General features: G+C 47.1%; 1 protein-coding gene across 5 annotated transcripts; it reads left to right on the top strand.

The window, feature by feature from the left end:
* Positions 1-110: 110 nt before the first annotated feature.
* DNASE1 (deoxyribonuclease 1) lies at positions 111-19,529 on the top strand. Of its 5 annotated transcripts, none has more exons than XM_079954006.1 (10): positions 3,959-3,976; positions 5,948-6,046; positions 7,593-7,749; positions 9,028-9,116; positions 9,479-9,562; positions 11,029-11,144; positions 13,118-13,230; positions 16,197-16,351; positions 17,159-17,255; positions 18,224-19,529. In XM_079954006.1, coding segments are annotated over exons 2-10 (888 nt in total). In that variant the 5' UTR covers positions 3,959-3,976; positions 5,948-6,044; the 3' UTR covers positions 18,299-19,529. The 5 variants fall into 5 exon arrangements, with proteins under 5 accessions (XP_079810135.1, XP_079810132.1, XP_079810131.1 ...); XM_079954005.1 differs by lacking the exon at positions 3,959-3,976 and adding an exon at positions 5,165-5,260; XM_079954008.1 differs by lacking the exons at positions 3,959-3,976; positions 5,948-6,046 and adding an exon at positions 6,305-6,324.
* The last annotated feature ends 1,344 nt before the right edge of the window (positions 19,530-20,873 follow it).

Below are 20,873 nucleotides of genomic sequence, written 5' to 3'. Positions count from 1 at the left end.
AGGCAGAATAACTCCTCTCTGCTCAGTCATCTTAGCTTTTGGCCAACGCTTAATTGACTCTTCGTGAAGCTGCACAGAATGGCAGTTAGTCAAAAAACCCAACGGCCTCTGGAGGGTGCCAAGTTGGCAGCCCCTGGGTCCTGGATGCAGCAGGCCATGTTGGAGGGACTCGAGCTCTGCATACAGCATGGCAAAGCCTGTGCATTTAGCCTGCTTGCACATTACAATGCGTGGCGTGAGAATCCTGCTGCTTGCTCAAGCTCCACACAGGTAAGGGTCACTTTGCTGCGTTTGATACAGCTGTGCAGGTGGGCTTCAAGCCCAGACCTGTCCAGTGGCAGACCTTCATCTGGGGCGCCCTGAAGCTTGAACTGATATCGAACCCTGACTTTATCTGTTGGGGGAGGGGGCCACCCATTTGCGGTCTTGCACCGAGCCCCCTTGATCCTTTGTTCTTCTAATGGCCCATCTCCCAGGCAATCACCCCAATGCAGGAAGAAGAAATAATATTTATTTATTTGTTTGTTTCTTTGTACCCTGCCCATCTGACTGGGTTGTCCCAGCCACTCTTGACCGGGCTTCCAACATATATGAAACATAATGAAACATTAACCCTGAGAAAGCTTCCTTATACAGGGCTGCCTTCAGATGTCTTCCAAGGTTCCTTGGTTTTCGAAGAGAATGTGTTCCGGAAGTTCGTTCAACTTCTGAAACATTCGGAAACCAAGATTCTGCTTGTGGGCTTCCCATTGTGGCGTCTGCCTGGCTACCAGAGCCATAGCTAGGTGATCTTGCGCCCCTGGCAGAACTGTCTAGATCACGCCCCCTAGCCATGGACAAATTACGTAGCTCTTCTTTCTGCCTCTCCTCCATTCAATTCACCCTCTATTAAAAACCTTTTCATATGAGGCAACTATCAATATTTTTATTTATAGACATATTTATGAGCCGATTTTGCGCACCCCTCACCTACGCCCATTGGTGGGGCCCCACCTCACCACCCCCTAGCTATGACCCTGCTGGCCACTGAGGCTAACCAGGATGCTGAATAGATGGGCCATTGGCCTGATACAGTAAGGCTCTTAGGCGTTTCAAGCCAGGTTCATAGAGGTGAGGGGGGAGTTGTCCTCATTTTTGACAATCACAACGGCCCTGTAAGGTATGAAGCAACCAGCTCCAGGCTACCTAGCCAGTGCTGGGATTGAAATATGAGCTACACTGCAGGATGAATGTGGTGTGTGGGGGTTAAGCAAAGGAAGTCCATTCCCCATCCCAGAGCAGAACCTACAAGTTTAAGATTACCAGATTTTTTTCAATGAATCTGGGGACACTTTTCAATGGATTTTGTATGGGGACTGATTTGTAAATCCGGGAACTGTCCCCGGGAAACAGGGACATCTGGTAACCTTATACAAGTTGCCTTTATGTAGGGCCACATAAAGGCAACATCTCTGATTTGTTTCTTTAATTATTTTATTTTAAGCCTCCCTGTTCACCTCCCATCTGTTTCAGCAGTGTTTTATATTCTCCAGAAAGGCAACACTCATTTGTAGTCTTTGCTTCACCCGTTCAGTGTCATGCAAAATGAGCTTTCGGTGAGCAGGCTCAGAGAGCTTTATCTTCTATCTGGCCCCTAAAAGTTTCATGCCTACTGTTTATGCTCCAGAAATCCACAATTGGGCAATACAGTACTGCCCCTTTATTTGGACCAACCCACGATATCTCAAAATAATGGCAAGGGTTTTTCTCCAGGCCAGATATTACTTAAGGCAGGAGCTGTAACATTTTGCCCTGATGAGGAGATCTAGATAACCTGAAAGTCACTCTTTTGTGGCATTTGGGTTGGGATTTTATGACAGCCGAGTTGCCCAATTGTGGATTTTGGAATATTTTCCCCCTTCTTCATATGGACTAACATGATCGTCTTTACTTTTTATTTGCGCTCTCTCTTATTATCACGTTGGTAAAATAATCCAGTGTGATAAGAAGGGAGGAAAGATGAAGGAGTAAGTCTCTCACAAATCCAGGGTCCCTAAGACAGTTGGATGGTGCCCGGTAAGCCTCCTTCCATCAACTCTTGCAGCCCAGCAGGTGCCAGGCGTCTTGCTCTGCTTTCCTTTGGACCACATCAGCGAGGCCGAGGGGGGCGGGGTCTTGTCATCTGGGCAGCCCAGGATCTCTAGACACACTGTCCAGGTCTGCACCCCCAAGAAATCACTGGTGCTGCTAACACAGCAGTTTGAGGCGCCCTCCGTTGCCTCTCAAACGGAAGCCAAAAAAATAATAATAATCCAATGGAGATCACTGGTACCTTGTTTGAACCCTGATGTTGGAGGACACAAGATTGAGGAAAGAGGATAGCACTGACCAGGGCAGTAGGAACGAGGGGGACGCAGATCTGACTCAAGGGGGTACAGTCCATCAAAGGATCCCTTTGTGGCTGTTTGGCCTTTCAGCCTTGCCAAAATAACAGGCCAGGGCTGCATGCAGGGGCACAGAGACACGTTCAGGTCCACCCTTCCTGTTTTGCAGCGCCAGCTCAAAAGCCGCACAGGTGCCTTTCAAGGCCAGAATAAATCCTTGGCGATAAAGGGATGCAAATAAAATGCTGCAGCCAACAGCCCAGCTGGGCCTGGGAAGAAGCCTTCTGCACGGGTCCTAGGTCACAGAGGTGGCCAATGCGGTGCTCTCCAGCTGTTGCTGAACTAAAACTCTCCTCATCCCTGACTGTTGGCCATGCCACCTTGGGCTGATGGGAGTCCCAACAGCCTCTGAAGGGTGCCAGGTTGGCAGCCCCTGGGCCCTGGATGCAGCAGGGGTGGATGGATCAGATGCAAACCCAGGCGCACTTCTGGGGCAGCTCTGTGCTCCTTGCAAACAGGCCACGTTGGAGGGACTCGAGCTATTGGTGTTGCACCAACTTTGACCTGTTGCAGGACGTTAGCAGAGCATACGCAGAGTTCCAGAAAGCAATCAGTTGCAGGCAGGATGGACGAAGTAGGAACAAAACGCTGCTACCAGTAACTTGGTTACTTAGAGGTGTTTATTATTTACAGCAGACTTCCTCAAGTTACTATATACAAGAACAGAAAAGGATCTTAACTAGCTCTCTCTTAACAAACTCCAAGCAACTCTCAGTATGATACGATATGATACGATATGATATCTTTATTGTCATTGTCCCATACAGAACAATGAAATTGAAAAATCTACATAAGACATTCAAAAACCCCTAAAAACTCTGAAACCCCATTTTAAAATACAATATACTATAGAGACTCCTTATACTGCATTTAAAACCAGAATTGCATTTGGGTAGAAACTGTTTCTCAGGTGGCTAGTCCTGGTCTTTATACCCCTATACCTTCTTCCAGAAGGCAGAAGCTGAAAGAGATCATTTCCGGGGTGCGTACTATCCTGCACTATATCTGCAGCTTTCTTACACACCTGGAATCATAGATTTGATCCAAGGTGGGAAGAGTGCACCCAATTATTCTCTCTGCAGTCTTTACAACCCTGGACAGCATTGTTTTTTCCCTGGCCATGCAGTTCCTAAACCACACACACAGACCATAAGTTAATACACTCTCCACAGTACAACACCATACTGACCAACACACACTCCGTTCAGTAAGGTCATAAGTCATCATGCCTGTGTGAGACCTCAACCACAATGGTAGAGCTGTATCCAAGGTCTCATATCTCCAGGCAGAATAACTCCTCTCTGCTCAGTCATCTTAGCTTTTGGCCAACGCTTAATTGACTCTTCGTGAAGCTGCACAGAATGGCAGGTAGTCAAAAAACCCAACGGCTTCTGGAGGGTGCCAAGTTGGCAGCCCCTGGGTCCTGGATGCAGCAGGCCATGTTGGAGGGACTCGAGCTCTGCATACAGCATGTCAAAGCCTGTGCATTTAGCCTGCTTGCACATTACAATGCGTGGCGTGAGAATCCTGCTGCTTGCTCAAGCTCCACACAGGTAAGGGTCACTTTGCTGCGTTTGATACAGCTGTGCAGCTAGGCTTCAAGCCCAGACCTGTCCAGTGGCAGACCTTCATCTGGGGCGCCCTGAAGCTTGAACTGATATCGAACCCTGACTTTATCTGTTGGGGGAGGGGGCCACCCATTTGCGGTCTTGCACCGAGCCCCCTTGATACCTTGTTCTCCTAATGGCCCATCTCCCAGGCAATCACCCCAATGCAGGAAGAAGAAATAATATTTATTTGTTTGTTTGTTTCTTTGTACCCTGCCCATCTGACTGGGTTGTCCCAGCCACTCTTGACCGGGCTTCCAACATATATGAAACATAATGAAACATTAACCCTGAGAAAGCTTCCTTATACAGGGCTGCCTTCAGATGTCTTCCAAGGTTATACAGTCGTACCTTGGTTTTCGAAGAGAATGTGTTCCGGAAGTTCGTTCAACTTCTGAAACATTCGGAAACCAAGGCGCAGCTTCCGACTGGCTCCCAATTCTGCAGGCGCACCGGAAACAATAGCGGAAGCCGCATCGGACGTTCAGATTCCAAAAGAATGTTCAAAAACCAGAACACTCACTTCTGGGTTTTGATCGTTCGGGAGCTGAAACGTATGAGTACCAAGGCATTCGACAACCAAGGTATGACTGTATAGTTACTCATCACCTTGATATCTGATGGGAGGGCATTCCACAGTGTGGGCATCACTACTGAGAAGGCCCTCAGCCTGGTTCCCTGGCTTTATTAGCTTTAATTAGATTTTAAAACTTGCTAGATCCAGGGATTAGAGGAGTCTGGCACTCCCAAATTCATAACAGTATTATCTCCCGAATAAAGGGTAAGTAATGCCAACTTTGGACATTTGATCACATTTTGCCCCATTATTGCTTTTATTTCCCTGAACACACCCTTCCAGGGGCGTTCACCTTTGTGCAGGTCTACTTGAATGCTAGTTTTTGAAGTGCAAACCAATTTATTTGGGCTATTCTTGGAGTCCAGTATCAGCTGGGTGATGTTTCTGCAGCCAGACAGAATGCTGGCTGTGTTTGTGGAAACTTCCATTGTGACTCTGATCTGCTTCAAGAGGAGCGATTTTGAGAAACAACAACAATAAAAGCCCCACAATGTACCCATCTACTACTTTTCCTCCTTGGAAAGTGGCCATATGTCTCCCATACACCTGTACAAATATAATACTAAGTAAACAGCTGGCAAGGTCACGGCTGTGAAGTGTTTTAAGAAAGCGGGGGTGCATGGACCATCTCCAAACGATCGGGAACGGCGAAGGTAAAGAGTCCCAATGCAATCTGTCATCCACTTGGATTTCAGTTTTCTTTGAGGGCAAGACTTCCTTAATGCAGATAATATACAGCAACAGACGGACACACCATGGCTGTGGATGAGAGCCGGCCATTCCCAGCATCAGGGACATGGCTAAGTCCTTTGGGGGCAAAGCTCTGGGCATATGGCGCACACCTGCTTACAGTTTGTGCAAATTTAGCTTTCTGAGAAAATTAAGACAGTGGGCGGCTGGGTGGGGTAGCTCACTGGCACAGTGCTTCATAGCCCAACTGCCCTGTGAGAAAAGTACAAGGGTGTGTGTGTGTGTTGTAAGGTGACAAGTAAATTGGGGGCAGAAGATGTGGGGTCCAGCACAAAAGACAAGCAAAGCCCTTGATTTTTTGGGCATCGTCTTGACCTTCCTGCCTTGACCACGTCTGCCTCTCCCTACTCTGTCTGACCAGGCCAAATCCCACACAGGGGTTTACGACCCCTTTATTAGGAGGGGACAAAGAAGGAAGGAAAGAAGAAAGGTTCTGTGCATGGGTGCCCCCCCCCCACCTCACAATTTATGGCCCTGGCCCAGGAGCGGCTCTGGTGCCCTGGAAAACACAAGGGACCCAAAGGGAGAAAGAGGAATCAGCCGAAGCCTTCCCCCGCCTCCACCCAAGAAACAATAATGTCTTTCACCAGGAAAAGGTGACCTTCGCTGAAGTGTGCCTGGAGGAAGAACGCAGCGACCCAAGTCAGCTCTAGCAGGTTGGAAGCGGGGCCACAACCTTCAGGAAACATGTAAGAGCTTCCAGCTTGGAGGGGTCTGGGTGGCGGAGAGCAGGGTCTGGTCGGAGGGTCAGGGCACCGAGAGGGCTCCCTCCTTTTGCACCTGCCCAGGTTCCTCTCTCAAGTTTTTTTGGGGGACACAATTTGTAGCAACTCTCCTGCCTCTTGAAGCTCTTTCGCCGGCCTTTGGGGGCCAGTTGACACAGAAACTGGACCTTGCGGTTTCTGCTTCTGTTGGATTTTGGCAGTTTCCCTTCCATTTCCACAGATGCTCTGTGATAAAGAAACAGGTACAGATTAGTGGCGTAGTGCAATGTGAATGTGTTCATTCTAGGATCTACGGGGATATGTCTATTTATAAGCTTAGTGTTTCAGACATGCTTGGGGGGTTGGGGGGCTGGATGACCTGCCTGTGATCGCCATGAAAATGGCTCACGCTGCTTATTGCCTTTGTTTCTGTGCCTCACTCCAAGCAAGCACAACTGTTTTCCTCTGACAGATATCTGGGTTTGTGTGTGCTCTGTGTATGTGTCTAAGGAAGGATGCATTCAAACTTATCACCTGCCTTTCTCTCTAGATTTTGGCATTCCCAATTCCCCAGTCTGTCTCATTTCCTTTTAAAAATAAAAACAAAAATATTTTTTATTAAATTTTACATTACAAATTTCAATTTAAACATATCAATTACCTTTACATTTAGGATTCTCAGAATCCCTTGATTCCTCCCTCCCCCTTTCTGGTTTCCCTTGTCCATCCCTTTTTATTCAACTTATCCCTTTTCTTCCAATTTATTGTATCTATTATTAACTTTTCCGTTATATTTTGTCTTTTACAAGTATTACTCTAATCCTGCCAAAGTTTTTAACTGTTTACAATGTTCTTTTAAATGAACTATACATCCCCCCCCCAATTTTCTCCTAATCTTCTTCTCATACTGGTCTCTGATTCTCCCGGTCAATTTCGCCATTTTGGCATAGTCCATCATCTTCATCAGTCTGTCTCATTCCCAAACCAGTGCCAACACAGCGGGAGCCCTCCATTTAATTCCCCACCTCCCCAGTTTTTCATTATTGAGTGCTCAGGCTGTGCAGTTTGGCACCAGCTGTTCATCTCTGCCTTTTCCTTTCCTCAGTGCACACACACCATGCGATTTAGCAAAGCACTGCAGAAGCAACAGCAGTGCAAATGTATGGCCAGGTATATCGATATTCTGTTTGCGTTCTGCTGGTGCGCAAGAGCACCTGCTCTGGAGTTGTGAAGGCTCCACGGTGAAAGACCCAAGGTGTCACCAGAATGTACAATCACACCCAGATTTCTTTTTTAGTAGGGCGTACAGAATATCAGGAATATGGGGTGTTGGGGGAGAGGGAAGACTTCAGTGAGCTGTGAAGGCACTGGCAGCTGTGGATAACTGCATACACTCCGGTTCCAGAATTAATTTAGAATTTTGAGGCACAGCAAAGTTCTGGCAGAAGGCAGGAGTTGAAGGAAGGGAGATCTGCTTCTCCTCCTCCTACCAAGGGTTCTAACCAGCAGGATTGCATCTCTCTCTGCGCAGGAGAAGGACCATGACATCACTGCCTCTGCTGGTCTTCTTTAGCATGGCAGCCCACCTCCTGCAGCCCACCCTCTGTTTGAGGGTCGGTGCTTTCAACATCAGAACCTTTGGAGACAGCAAGCTGTCCAATCAGACCGTCACAGACTTCATCGTCAGCGTGAGTCCATCTGACCGCCAAGGAGAGACACTTATTCCAGGGGTTTTCGTTCAAACGCTTTAGGCTGGGCTCCTCCAAAGAAGCAATCTTTACGGCTTAACGTTGTGCAGACTTGCTCCATGGATATTTGAAAACTTTCCGCACTCACTGTTAGCAATCAGGCTGGGGTTTATGGTCCCCAACGATCTCATTTTCTATGTTCATAGAAGATAGCTGTCACTTGCCACCCCAATCTCTCGGCAGTGAAAAAATCCAGGGGCTCCAGGCATTTATTCAGGGTTCCCTTTCCTTGGAACGAAAGTCAGCGGAGACGGTGGTGTCTTTAGGACATACTGTATGGTTTTATTTACACATTTATGCAGCCTGAGCATAGGGGATTGCAGCATTAACACCCCAGCAGATCTTGCTTCTCCATTAATCACAGCTTTGGGTCCAGCACAGAGCAAACGGGTCTGTGTGTCTCAAGCTTCCAGCCTGCTTTCTGCTCACACATCACTGGCTATTGTTCCTCTATCTACGACCCGGAAAGCTGTCTGTTGACAAACGCCAGCTTCCTCAGCCTGAAAGGGGCGTGGGTGGCGCTGTGGTCTAAACCACTGAGCCTCTTGGGCTTGCTGATCGGAAGGTCGGCAGTTCGAATCCCCAAGATGGAGTGAGCTCCCATTGCTCAGTCCCAAGCTAGCAGTTTGAAAGCACACTAGTGCAAGTAGATAAATAGGTACTGCTGTGGTGAGAAGGTAAACGGCGTTTCTGTGCGCTCTGGTTTCCATCACGGTGTCCCTTTGCAACAGAAGCGGTTTAGTCATGCTGACCACATGACCCGGAAAGCTGTCTGTGGACAAACGCCGGCTCCCTCGGCCTGAAAGCGAGATGAGCTCCGCAACCCCACAGTCGCCTTTGACTGGACTTAACCATCCAGGGGTCCTTCACCTTTTACCTTGTATCTACCATTTAGGTGAGGGAGGGGGAAGCCTCCTGGAGGGCACCATCACTTAGTGGTAGCTCTTGCAATCCAGCTCACTCCTTTTGGGATGCTAAGGCCACTGTCTTACAAAGCAACTGGTCTAACTAGTTCATCAAACTCCTCTTGTCAGCTTTTAACCTCACTGGGTAGAGAACTAGAAGGGACTCAGGGCATCATCTAGACTGACCCGCCACAAACCCACAACATACCAGAACATTCCCACCTTTCCTCGCTGCTCACCTTCTCTTTTTCCACATCCAGCTCCTTGCATTCATCCAAGCTGGTGAAATTCTCTCTGCTCTGCCTCCTTACAGATTTTGTTCTTGTATGACATCACCCTCATCCAGGAGGTTCGAGATGCCGACCTGAGCGCAGTGAAAAAGCTGATGAACCAACTGAACCAGTGAGGTTTTTTTGACAAAAGGGTATCTAGAGATTGGGTGGCTTTTAGGTGCAATCAAAACTTATTTGATCAAAGCACTCCAGGATTGGGGGAGACAGGGAGGGTGGTAAGGATGACAAGGTCTGGCAAAGTCCCTTTTTCTCTGGGAAGAGAAAAATCCTTGGAATTTTGCCCTGGGTTCGGCCCCAGCAACCGCACACCCTAAAAGGGGGAACATTGCAGCAGCTGTTGAGATGAGTGAGGTAGCAGCTCTTGAAGCAAGAGGCAACACCGCAGATTACCAACCCACTTTCTCCGTTCTTCCTGTATTTGCCTAGAGTCAGGCAAATTGAATATGTTTCATTGCCAATCTTCCCTTTTAGGGCATCACCGTATCCATACAGCTATGTGGTCAGCAAGCCTTTGGGTCGCAACAGCTATAAGGAGCAATACCTCTTTGTTTACAGGTGAGAGCCTCAAGCAGAGCCCAGGATGTAACGGGAGGGGGGCAGCTTCACTGTAGGGAAGATTTCCAGAGGGGCAGCAGCAATTGTTATGTACTGAAGTTCCCACCCTGGGCCAGCAGGGGGATACTGTGCATTGTTTTCACTCAGGTCCACATATGCAAATAAGGGATTGAAAGTGACGTTCAGTGATTGGATAGTTACAGAAAGTGGTTACTGTTGCGTGGTAGTGGAGCTCTATATAAGCAGGCTGGCTAAACCCTTCAGTTCAGTTCTATTCTGGCCTGTGAATAAACAAAAGCTGTTTGAAGAATTGCTGTGTTGTCTGATATATTCGCCCACAACTTAACAGCAACCATGTGACTCTTCAGCAGCAAAACAGTCCTGTGCAGCACGTTAACAACAACAAGTGTTATGGCAGAAACTTTCATCAGATGCAGGACGTGGGGTCCTGAGTTGTAGGTAGATAGCATTACATTGCTGGTGGTGAGGAACTGTAAAGATAAGGAAAGGCAGTGCAGGAAAATACAGGCAGTTACAAAGCACAATGGCTATTAATGTGCATTTCAACCATACACGGTTGAAGGCCGTCTGGTTTAAATCCCACACATTAAATGCAAGCAAGGAAGAGAGCTCAAAAGTTATTTTCGTACCGGGCTTTCTCTGTGGAAAAATAACTTTTTAGCTCTCTGCCTCGCTGAGTGGGGTGAGAAACTCTCACCTGCCGCCTCCTGAAGCCACAAGGCGCTCGCATGAGGATGCTTCCAAGTGTTTGAATATGCAAACTTTTGCATATATGCGGAACCCATAGAACCAAATCCCCACATAAGGTGTGATTGCACTGTAATTACATATTTCGTGTTTGCCTCCCAAAACACTTTGCAACTGGCTGGTACCCACCTGGGAGCAAAGGAACTTAAAAGGCTGCAACATAAAGTTTTAAACTGTTTTCTAATATTGTGGTGTGATGTTGCCTTGTATTGTTGTAACCCACCCTGGGACCTTAGGGTGAACGGAGGGAACAAATTAATAATAAAAATAACCCCCACCTCCAACCCCAACTGTGTGTGTAGCAGGAACCCAGGATAACTAGGACTCTGGTGCAGTGGACTATAATCTGTGAAATCTTTTTTTTTTTTTGCCCATTAATTTTTATTGCTTTTCAGTTTTTTAAACGAATTCATCATCACTTTAATTCTAATTAGAAAATGACTTCCCAGCCCACCATTGAGATGTTTCACTTCCCACCCTCGTTAGCTGCTGTAATGCGTGAACTCTCGTGCCATGATGTATTTGTTCGCCCTCAAGGTGGCACAAGTCTCCCAGGACGTGGAGATGCCCTGGGTGCCTCTCCCAGACTTCGTTGCAAACGGTCACCTTCTCCCTTTGGTGGCCACAGTCTCTGACCCATCACTTGCAAGGGACCCAAGCAAGGCCCTGCCTCTCTCCTCCTCCTTCTCTCCACACAGGGAGGACAACGTCGTTCTCCTGGACAGCTACTATTATGACGACGGCTGTGAGCCCTGCGGGAACGACACCTTCAGTCGGGAGCCCTTCATTGTGAAATTTGCGGCACCTCAGACGCGTAAGCAGCCCCCGCCTCCCCCTCTCAGCTGATGCAGCCGACAGGGCAGCCCAGGGAGAGCAGAAACTGGCCCTGCCACATAACGCTCGTTCCGCATCTGCAAGAAATGAGTCTTTCCGTCTTTCTACCCTTTGGAACTCCCTGCCTCTTGATACCAGGTTCACTGCACTCTTTTCAGAACCTGCTGAAAACTTTTTTTTGTTTTTTAAAAATTTATTTATTTGGTTTTTCAAATTACAGTTTTACAATCACATATCCCACATACAACATATAGACAAGATTCCATAGAATCTCCTGGACTTCCCTCCTTCCTTTTGTGGGTCCTATTATTAATCATTCTCTCCTGCATCTTTTATAATAATCCAAATCTTTCACATCTCCATTATATCCAAAATTCACCATTAAACTACAAGTGTTATTCCAATCCTACTAACAATTTTAACTGTTTACAATGGTTTTTAAGATAAATTATAAAATTTCCCCATTCTTTGTTAAAATTTTGGTCTTCCTGATTTTTTATTGTTCTGGTCATTTTTGCCATTTCAGCATAATCCATCAACTTGATCTGCCATTCTTCTCTGGTCGGGACTTTATGTTCTTGGCTAATAATTTTTTCCCCCTGCTAATAATTTTATGGCTTGTCCAAAAGCAATAAAGAAGCAATAAGAAGAAAGTTTGCTCGCGATCAGCAGAGCACAGTGTGATCCCTGCAGGCAGGATTAAGGTTTAAAGTTACAAACGTATAAAAACAGGTTTATCCCGTAATGGAGATGACCTGGGGGGACTGCTTGGCTGGCAGCCAGCAGTTCATTCCAGGAAGTTTGCAGGACGAAAAGATGGAAAAGAGAGAGAGTGGCAGCTTGCCTTGGCCTTTTCCCAGGTCTGGAAAGGTGATGCCCATTCACTAGTTGCAGGCAAGGAAGGGTGCTTCAGGCCAGGTGGAACAGGAGGTTTTGACTGGCTGGACCAAACATCCCCTTGCATGTCCACTCTAGGAAAACAAGGAATGTTGCATTGGACTGCTCTCAGTGGATTACATCCCACGCTAGCATTGTGGCTTTGGGGTGCTGTAAACAATAAAAATCTGCCCTTTTCCCCTTATGGGGTATCCAAGAGCCCATATAGAGCCCATATAGAGTTCCCTATTGGTAGGAGAAAAGAACAGAGGCCAACCAGAGAATACTGAGAAGCAAAGCAGCTCGTTAGCCTGATCTTTATTGATCTGTTGCAACAGGGTCCTCACTCACCCCATGCAGGAGGGAGGAGGAACCCAGAACAATGGTGTGAAAGCTTCTATATAGACTTTTGAAGTTGCCACCCTGTAGATCAAGACCACCCCCAGAAACATCATACATACATCCCAGAAGGGATGTAACCCAAGACCACCCTCCACAAACATCATACCTACATCAAAGAAAAGGTGGTCTACCACAGAAATTTGAATGTTGATGTTTTTCCTGCCTGCCAGGTTCTCTGATAATGCCTTATCTGATGGCCTTTCCTGGTAGTCTGGCCATGCCTTTGAGATGGTGATTTCCCAATTCCTGAGACAATGGGAAGGCTCCCTGACCCCCTCCCTCCTTGCCCAGAAAACATTTGGTCAGTTTAGGAGTCAAAATGGTTTCAGGTTGGTCTTCCTGTGCTGATCTATGTACCTGCTTGCTTGGTACATTTATGAACATTTATTATATATCTAAGACCTTAAAATTTCTTACAACAGGGGCAAGAGGTCTGGCACAGCCAGCGGAAGGGAGGAGAAGGTGGGGGGGGGAGAGGCCATACTTTGTGTCCCCAGGTGGAGGCAGCAATGCTTATGAATCCATGGGACAGGGTTTTGGCGCTCGAATCCTGCTTGCTGGTTTCCCGGATGTGGGTGTGGTTGGCCTCCGGGAGAGTGGGATGCTGGGGGGGGGGCCGTGGGTCTGACCCAACAGATGCTCTTTGGATATTCTTAACTGCGACTTCTCCCTCAGAGGTGGGGGAACTGATCCTGGTGTCTCTGCATGCCGCCCCCGAAGAAGCAGTGGCCGAGATAGACGCCCTCTACGACGTCTTCCTGGATGTGAGAGATAAGTGGGGGACAGATGTAAGTGCCCCCCCCACAAAGTGGTGACTTTTGCTTGCCACCGGTGGTTGCTTGAGAAATATCGGGGGCATTGTGGAGATTAGACTCCAGTCCCATTTATATGTACCGTATTTTTCGCTCCATAAGACACACTTTTTTCCTCCTAAAAAGTAAGGGGAAACGTCTGTGCGTCTTATGGAGCAAATGTGTGGTCCCTGGAGCCAAATCGCCTGAGTGTGGTTTCGCGCCATGGCCCTGCCCTCCTGGGGTGCCAGCGGCTTCCCCTTTCCCCTGAAGCCCCGGGAAGGTCTGGGAGCAGCGGGCTCTGGGGATGTTGGCTGGAGGATGGCGAGAAGAGGCAGCTGCCAAGAGAGGGGCGGAAGAGGATGGAGAGGAGGGGAACCAAGCAGTGGGGCGAAGGGAGAAGAGGTAGGTTGCCGTGAGTGGAGAGTCATGGGAGAGGGCAAAGGAGAGGCAGCAGCGAAAAGGAGAAATTGCAGGCGTTGCCTGAGGAGTTTGGGCGAAAGGGACGGAGATGATTTGCTCATCTTTAAGGAGCCACCAATGTCCTGAGGGTGGGAGGTGGTCCACAAAATCACATACCGCATTGTTTGCTCCATAAGACGCACCTACTCTTTAGAGGAGGAAAACAAGAAAAAAATATATTCTGAATCACAGCCTCCTTGGGAGGAGAGCTCTAAAAACTAGGTGCGTCTTATGGAGCGAAAAATGTGGTATAAGATTTTGTGGGTAGCAGACAGGGGTGCCAACTTGAATAAAATATTGGGGGGGGGAGCAAGTCCTGCCCCACATAAATGATCACAAGACATGGCACACGCATACCATTTGAATAGCAGTGCCCATCAACTTTGCCCCTCCCACCTGAAGCTTGTATGGTTTGAACAAGGATTAAAAAAGAGAAAAGAAACCAATTTTTTTTAACTGCCCTGAAAAACGCTCTCATTTCATTGCCTTGATTCTAGCTGTTGTGTCTGGAGATACAAAATTCGCCAGTGGCTTTTTAACTGTTTACAAATAGAATGTGACTGTAAAATGTGCAGTTTGGGTTGTGTTCTAATTATAAAGTTTCTCCAGATATTAATAAATAATGACATTTTTGGGCTGCTTACAAAAACAACAACCAACTTGGCCCCCACTTGGCCCCCTCAAATATTGTATGGGGGGGTCATAGGTACCTCAGCCCCTAGGAGTTGGCCCCCATGGTACCAGACTCCCCTAAATTCCTCAGTCCAGTAGGAGTTAGAATTTAATCAAGGGAAATGTTAAAACCTAAGCCTGGGAGAGGAAAAGGAAGGCAATGGCCCCTTAAGAGAGCTCTGGGCAGGTGGGTGGGCCCCTTCCTCCAGCAATTACGTAGATAGTGAAAAGAACAAAAGCCGGGGTTTAGAGTTTTAGAATTGGCTGGGATGTGACCTGGAGGAAAAAAGTTGCAGTCTGGTAAAGGCGGCAGGCTGGAGAGAGGGTCAGAGCACAGTGGCTGATGTCTGTGGGCAGCTATCGGAGAAACAAGACCCTCTTCAGATGTTAATGCTGTGAACCCCTCCGTCGTTGGCTCAGGTGTGGTTTATATGTGTAAATAAGCCATATATTATAAAGAAACCACAGGCTGCACTGTGCTTAATTCCCATGGACCCTGGGTGAGCGCCTGGAACCCCTGGGATCTCGCACCACTCAGAGATTGGGGTGGCAGGCAATTAATTATGTGTGTGTGAGTGTATCAAGGAATAATAGAATCATAGAACTGTACAGTTGGAAGGATCCCTGAGCGTCATGTAGCCCAGCCCCCTGCAATGCAGAAATCTCAACTAAGGCATCCATGACAGACGGACATGGATATGTGTGTGTGTGTGATAATAATATTTATTTTTTGTGTTGGCAGCACACAAACACATAAGAGTAATGAACTGTCCATCGTAAATGGTTTAATTAGCCAAAGGCTTGGGAGTAGAGGAATGTTTTTGCCCAGTGCCTAAAGACATTTCAGGCAAGCCTCCCTGGGGAGAGCATTTAAAAAATATATATTTTTTTTAATTTTTTTTTTTTACCAACCACCAAAACACACCAGGTGGCTGATACATTGGGTATACAATATTGTATTCAATAATATACATATTCAATAATATACATATTCAATAATATTCAATAATATACATATTCAATAATATTCAATAATAACATATTCAAATCAAACATATGTACAATTTTATATACGTTAACACTCCTCCTTCCACAAGGTTTATTTAACTTTTAATTGCCCCAAATTGTTCAAACCTACTCAAATAATTCAATATCTTCTCAAACCAATCCTCCTCTTTCTCACTGACCTTAAACCCTTTCATTCTATGTATCTTCACAGTTAGGTATTCTAAAATTATAATATTATTCAGTTTTTACCTCCATTGGTTCACCCCTAGCTCTTCTGCATTTTTCCAATTACTCGCTATAACCTGTCTGGCTGCAATTACCATCCATTTTACCCATTTGCATTCCTCTTTTGTTTTTAACTCGGTACTACTCAGGGTAATAAGAACCATTAATTTAGTTATTTCCATGTTCCTTCCCACAATTCCCAATATTTCTATACCAATCTGTTTCCAAAATTCATTAACTAACGGACAGTCCCAGCACATATGACTGTACGTTCCCATCACTCCCCATTTCCTCTAGCAATTCCTACTTCCAGATTTTGTAAGATGATATAACTTTATTGGTGTATAATACCCTGGGGAGAGCATTGCACCAACAAGGAGCCACCACAGAGAAGGCCTGCTCTTACGTTGCCAACCCTCCAGACCTTTCGTAGAGAGGGGCGCATGGAGAAGGGCCTCAGATGACAATTGCAGGGTCTGGGCCAGTTCATATTGGGCATGCGTGTGTGTGTTTGCCCAAGAGTCAGCTTCAACTCTGAGCCGTGTCTTTCCTGGGGTCCATAACCGCCTCCTGAGCTTGTTTCTTCCTCCTGGCAGGACATGCTGTTCCTGGGAGACTTCAATGCTGGCTGCTCCTACGTCCGGCCTGAGGACTGGCCCCGCATCCGCCTGCGCACCAACAGCGCCTTCCAGTGGCTCATCCCAGACACAGCAGACACCACTGTGACCAGCACCCACTGTGCCTACGACAGGTGAGTGGCGGGAGGCAAGGGCCCGGAGGCTCTTTCTCTCTCCCCCCCCCGCCCCCCAGAGCCACTTTGGGACTGCAAAAACAATGCAGCAGTATTGAGTGACTGGTCTCTGCAGCCACAGCAGGCACTGCGATTCTCATAGAATCATAGAGATGGAAGGGACCACCACGGTCATCTGTTCCAACCCCCTGCAATGCAGGAATCTTTTGCCCAGTTTGGGCCTTGAACCCACGACCCTAATATTAACCATCTCATACTCTACCGACTTCACCCCCGGAGGCATACTCCATTGTCTCTCGAGACAGGAGGACACCAACAACAATCAGATTCATCCCATTGTTCTTTTTTATTATTTGCTGATATTTAACTGAAATTTAATGCAGGTGGCGCTGTGGGTTACCACAGAGCCTAGGACTTGCCGATCGGAAGGTCGGCGGTTCGAATCCCGGCGACGGGGTGAGCTCCCGTTGCTCGGTCCCTGCTCCTGCCAACCCAGCAGTTCGAAAGCACGTCAAAGTGCAAGTAGATAAATAGGTACCACTCCAGCGGGAAGGTAAACGGCGTTTCCGTGCGCTGCTCTGGTTTGCCAGAAATGGCTTAGTCCTGCTGGCCACATGACCCAGAAGCTGTACGCCGGCTCCCTTGGCCAATAAAGCGAGATGAGCATCGCAACCCCAGAGTCGGCCACGACTGGACCTAATGGTCAGGGGTCCCTTTACCTTTAAGGGTGGGGTGGGGGCAGGGGCACCCCTCGCATCCTGTGGAGCAGTTTCCCAAATGTAACTGTGCCCTTGTGGTGCCTTGCAGGATTGTGGCGGTGGGCCCCAGACTCGGAAGCGGCATCCTGCCCGGCTCAGCCAAAGTCAACAACTTCCAGCAGACCTTCAAACTGCAACAGAAGGACGTGAGCAGCTGTTTCAAAAGTCTCATGGGTTTCCCGAGGGGGGGGGGAGGCAGGGATGGTGACTGCCGACCAGGCTGGGCATGGGGAGCTCTGGTCTTAGAATAATGTAATCTTCGAGTTGGAAGAGACCCCCAAGGATCCTCTAGTCTAACCCGCTGCAGTGCAGGAATCTCAGCTAAACCAGCGATGACAGATGGGACTCTTTTCCACCGTCATGAGACCCCCCAAATGAGCAACTTTCCTTCCAGTGCTTGGGCACAACTCGACTGACACTCGCCAGAGTGCCAGACTGAAAAAAGGAGTGTTGCTGGCCCAGTGCTCTGGGACAAGAACTTTTGTTGGACCAAAAAACCAGGACATTCCAGGATCCAACCAGAAGCCAGGTTTGGCTTCTGTTCTTCTAGGGATGTCCCATTTGAAACAGGGCAGTTGAGAGGTGTGTGTGCATTAGAAGAAACGAATTCACCCCAAACAGCGGGGAATGTTCAGGGAGTTGGGGATGTTTAGCCTGGAGCAGAAGAGACAGAGAAGTGACCTGGCAGCCACGCTGAGCCTGGAAAAGAGGAGGCTGAGAGGAGATGTGCCATCTTCAAATAACTCAAGGGCTGTCACGTGGAGGATGGAGCAAGCTTGTTTTCTCCTGCCCTGGAAGGTAGGACTCGAACCCATGGCTTCAAGTTACCAGAAAGGAGATTCTGACTCAACATCAGGAGAAACTTTCTGATAGCAAGAGCATTCAGCAGTGGAATGGACTCCCTTGGACGGTGACAAACTCTCCTTCCTTGGAGGTTTTTAAGCAGAGGTTAGATGGCCCTTTCTCAGGAATGCTTTGACCGTGACTCCTGCGTCGCAGCGGGTTGGACTAGATGACCGCTGGGGTTCCTTCCAACTCTCTGATTCTGCGTGCCCCCCCCCCAAGACAGCCTCCTCTTCCCCCTAACTCCGCTGTTTCTTCCTTTCTCTTCCAGGCATTGGCTGTTAGTGACCATTTCCCCGTGGAAGTGACACTGAAATCTCTTGGCATTTCCTCCACCGCCGTGTAGCGTCACCCCCAACGTAGACCCCCCAGGGGGCTGCAGAGCTCTGCCCTCCGGCTGCAGGGGTAGAAAATGGGCAGATTCAAAGGCCACGCTTTAGTTTTGGGAGAAGCCCCCAGGTCCCTCTGGCTTTTGGATGACCAGGACGCCAGGCTCCAAGCGGTCCTTCCTGGTGCACGTGAAATCCAAGCACTCTTCAAAACAAAAGAGAATTAATTCCACCCAAATGTTTTCCCAGCTGCTGTGAATGATGATGCTGAAGACGAACTGCCAAATTGCCAAAAATCATGGATTATGCAAGGGCTGATGGATCTGACAAATGGAAACTCAGCAAGATAATAATAATAAAAAAAAATAATAAATTTTTATTTGTATCCCGCCCTCCCTGGTCAAAGCCAGACTCAGAGCAGCTAACATCATATAAATCAGACAATATGCATAATACAATATACACTATGAAAATAAAATAACATTCAACATTCATTAAAATAATATAAAATATTAAATATGGCAAATCAAAATGGAGGATTTTGCAACACTGAACAAGATATCTTTGATTTTATGGGTAAAGCAAGAAGAAAAACATTTTAAAGGATTCGAAAAAGAATGAGCTTTTTAAAAAAAAATGAATGAAAAATAATGGGAAATAATTTATAATGTTAACCATTTTCGGGGTCTCTAAGAATAGTAATTAAGAAAATTAGCAAAAATTAATAAAATCATTCTGTCCAATGACAGTTCTCATCTTGTGAGTTCTTTTCTCACAAAGATGTCAGACCTTTGCAAGCTGAGTCCATTTTGTCCATGCTGGTCCTGTCAAGCCCTCGCTCAGCCTTTCGCAACCTGCTGCCCTCCAGTTTCTCTTGGGACTACAACTCCCATCAGCCCCCTGCCAGCACAGCCATATTAGGAGGGCTGTTGGGAGTTGTAGTTCCAAGCGCCTGGAAGACTGCCGCTATTTGCAAAGGCTGAGGAAGACCACAAGGAGCTGGGGTGCACAGTTGTAGCAACTGCACTGGACGGCTGCCGGCTGAGCGTTCCTTCTGCACCAGGGCTGGATGGGCATCTGAGAGACCCCCAAGCACTGAAAGGAGAAGGCTGCTCCCCATTCCCATATGTAATTCAAAATAAAAAGAGTACTGAACCGTAAAACAAAACTGCATTGGTCATGTTTCATCCTGCCTCTTCTCTCAGTTATCCGAACGTTAAAACAATAAATTACACAACGTACAACTTATTTCTCTCTCTGTGTGAAAAAACTATATCTCTGGAGAATGCATCAATAATAAAATCATAGAATCGTAGAGATCTGTTAACAGAGAAATCTGAGGGCTCCCTTGGACAAAAAACAAGGACGCCAGCCAGGAAGACCAGAGCAAAACAGCAGCCAGGAGGCTTGGTCTTGATTGAAGACTGTCGCGATAGGACTCCCACCTGCCACAAGGTGGAACAAGATGGAAGTCTCCAACAAAAGAGAACCCAAACTTTTATTAGCTGCTAATCCCCATGTTACACCCCCCCAACTACATCACTCATACATCACGGTTACATCATGAAAGGGGAGGTCTGGTGGCAGGAATCTGAGCATCCCGGACCCTGCCCCATGGTTCCCCTTGCCCTCCACCAAACACCCATCAAGTGGAACAAAAGAGATCTTTACATTTCCCTGTTTCCCAGCCAATTTCATCCCACCCTTTTGTCTTCATCTGGGTTTGTTCTTTCTGGAATGGCTACCTGTCTGGCACTCAGGTATCAGGATGCCAGGGATTATCACTCAGGCAGAGGGGCTGCTGAGTAGGTGAGCTCACATGTCTATATGAATTTCTGAAGTTTTCCCAGTGAGCCAGTACATAGATACATTGATCAGTAAATTCTTACATTTGGTATCGTGCAGCAAAGGCCCTTTGAATAGATAGGAAGAAACTGTGATGAAGTGTTTTGTGGGGACAAATCACAAAAGTCACAAAAGTGATTGTGCTGATTTTGGTCGTGGGCTGCATGTGCATGATATCTGCTGGAGGGGCAACCCCCCCCCCCAATACATAAATTCCTGCAACAGTTGGAAGGGATCCAAAGGGTCATGTTGAGGCATCTAATCATAAGCTTGCATTTTTATTAAAGCTTTTTTTTAATAATAATTTTTATTTGTTTTTCAGACAGATAATAAAAACAATATAGAACAATATAGCTTCAAAATCATCATTTCATACCCTTCTTTCTTTTGACTTCCCCATACCTCCCCATCCCTGCCTCCTTGTTTAATGGTTCTTTAGCAACCCTTAGGTCCATTGTCTTAATTCCCTTTCATAAAGTTTCCTTTAGTTTTTTTAATTACTGCTGCAATTCTTTACCTCTTACCCCCTGACATCTTAACATTCCTCAATTTTACAATTGTTTTAAAGATATATTTTAAATTTCTTCCAGTCCTCTTCCACTGTCTCTTTCCCCTGGTCATTTATTAAAGCTTATATGTTTAATCAGGGCTTGTATTTTAAGAATGAGCTTAAAAATGTTCTGTTTCATGCCAGGCAGAAGACCAGTTGCCTAAAAACCTTGGCAAGATGTTTTTACTCCTAGACAA

Source organism: Podarcis cretensis, assembly GCF_951804945.1.
Source record: "Podarcis cretensis genome assembly, chromosome: 14".
Lineage (NCBI taxonomy): Eukaryota > Metazoa > Chordata > Lepidosauria > Squamata > Lacertidae > Podarcis > Podarcis cretensis.
Note: the sequence above shows the minus strand (reverse complement) of the source record. Positions and strands in the feature narration are given on the sequence as shown.

What these genes read in the sequence shown, in the direction of transcription:
- DNASE1 (XM_079954006.1), top strand. An exon ending in GAGATAAGTGGGGGACAGAT is followed by an intron (nt 13,231 to 16,196) that starts GTAAGTGCCCCC and finishes TCCTCCTGGCAG; the next exon opens with GACATGCTGTTCCTGGGAGA. An exon ending in ACCCACTGTGCCTACGACAG is followed by an intron (nt 16,352 to 17,158) that starts GTGAGTGGCGGG and finishes GGTGCCTTGCAG; the next exon opens with GATTGTGGCGGTGGGCCCCA.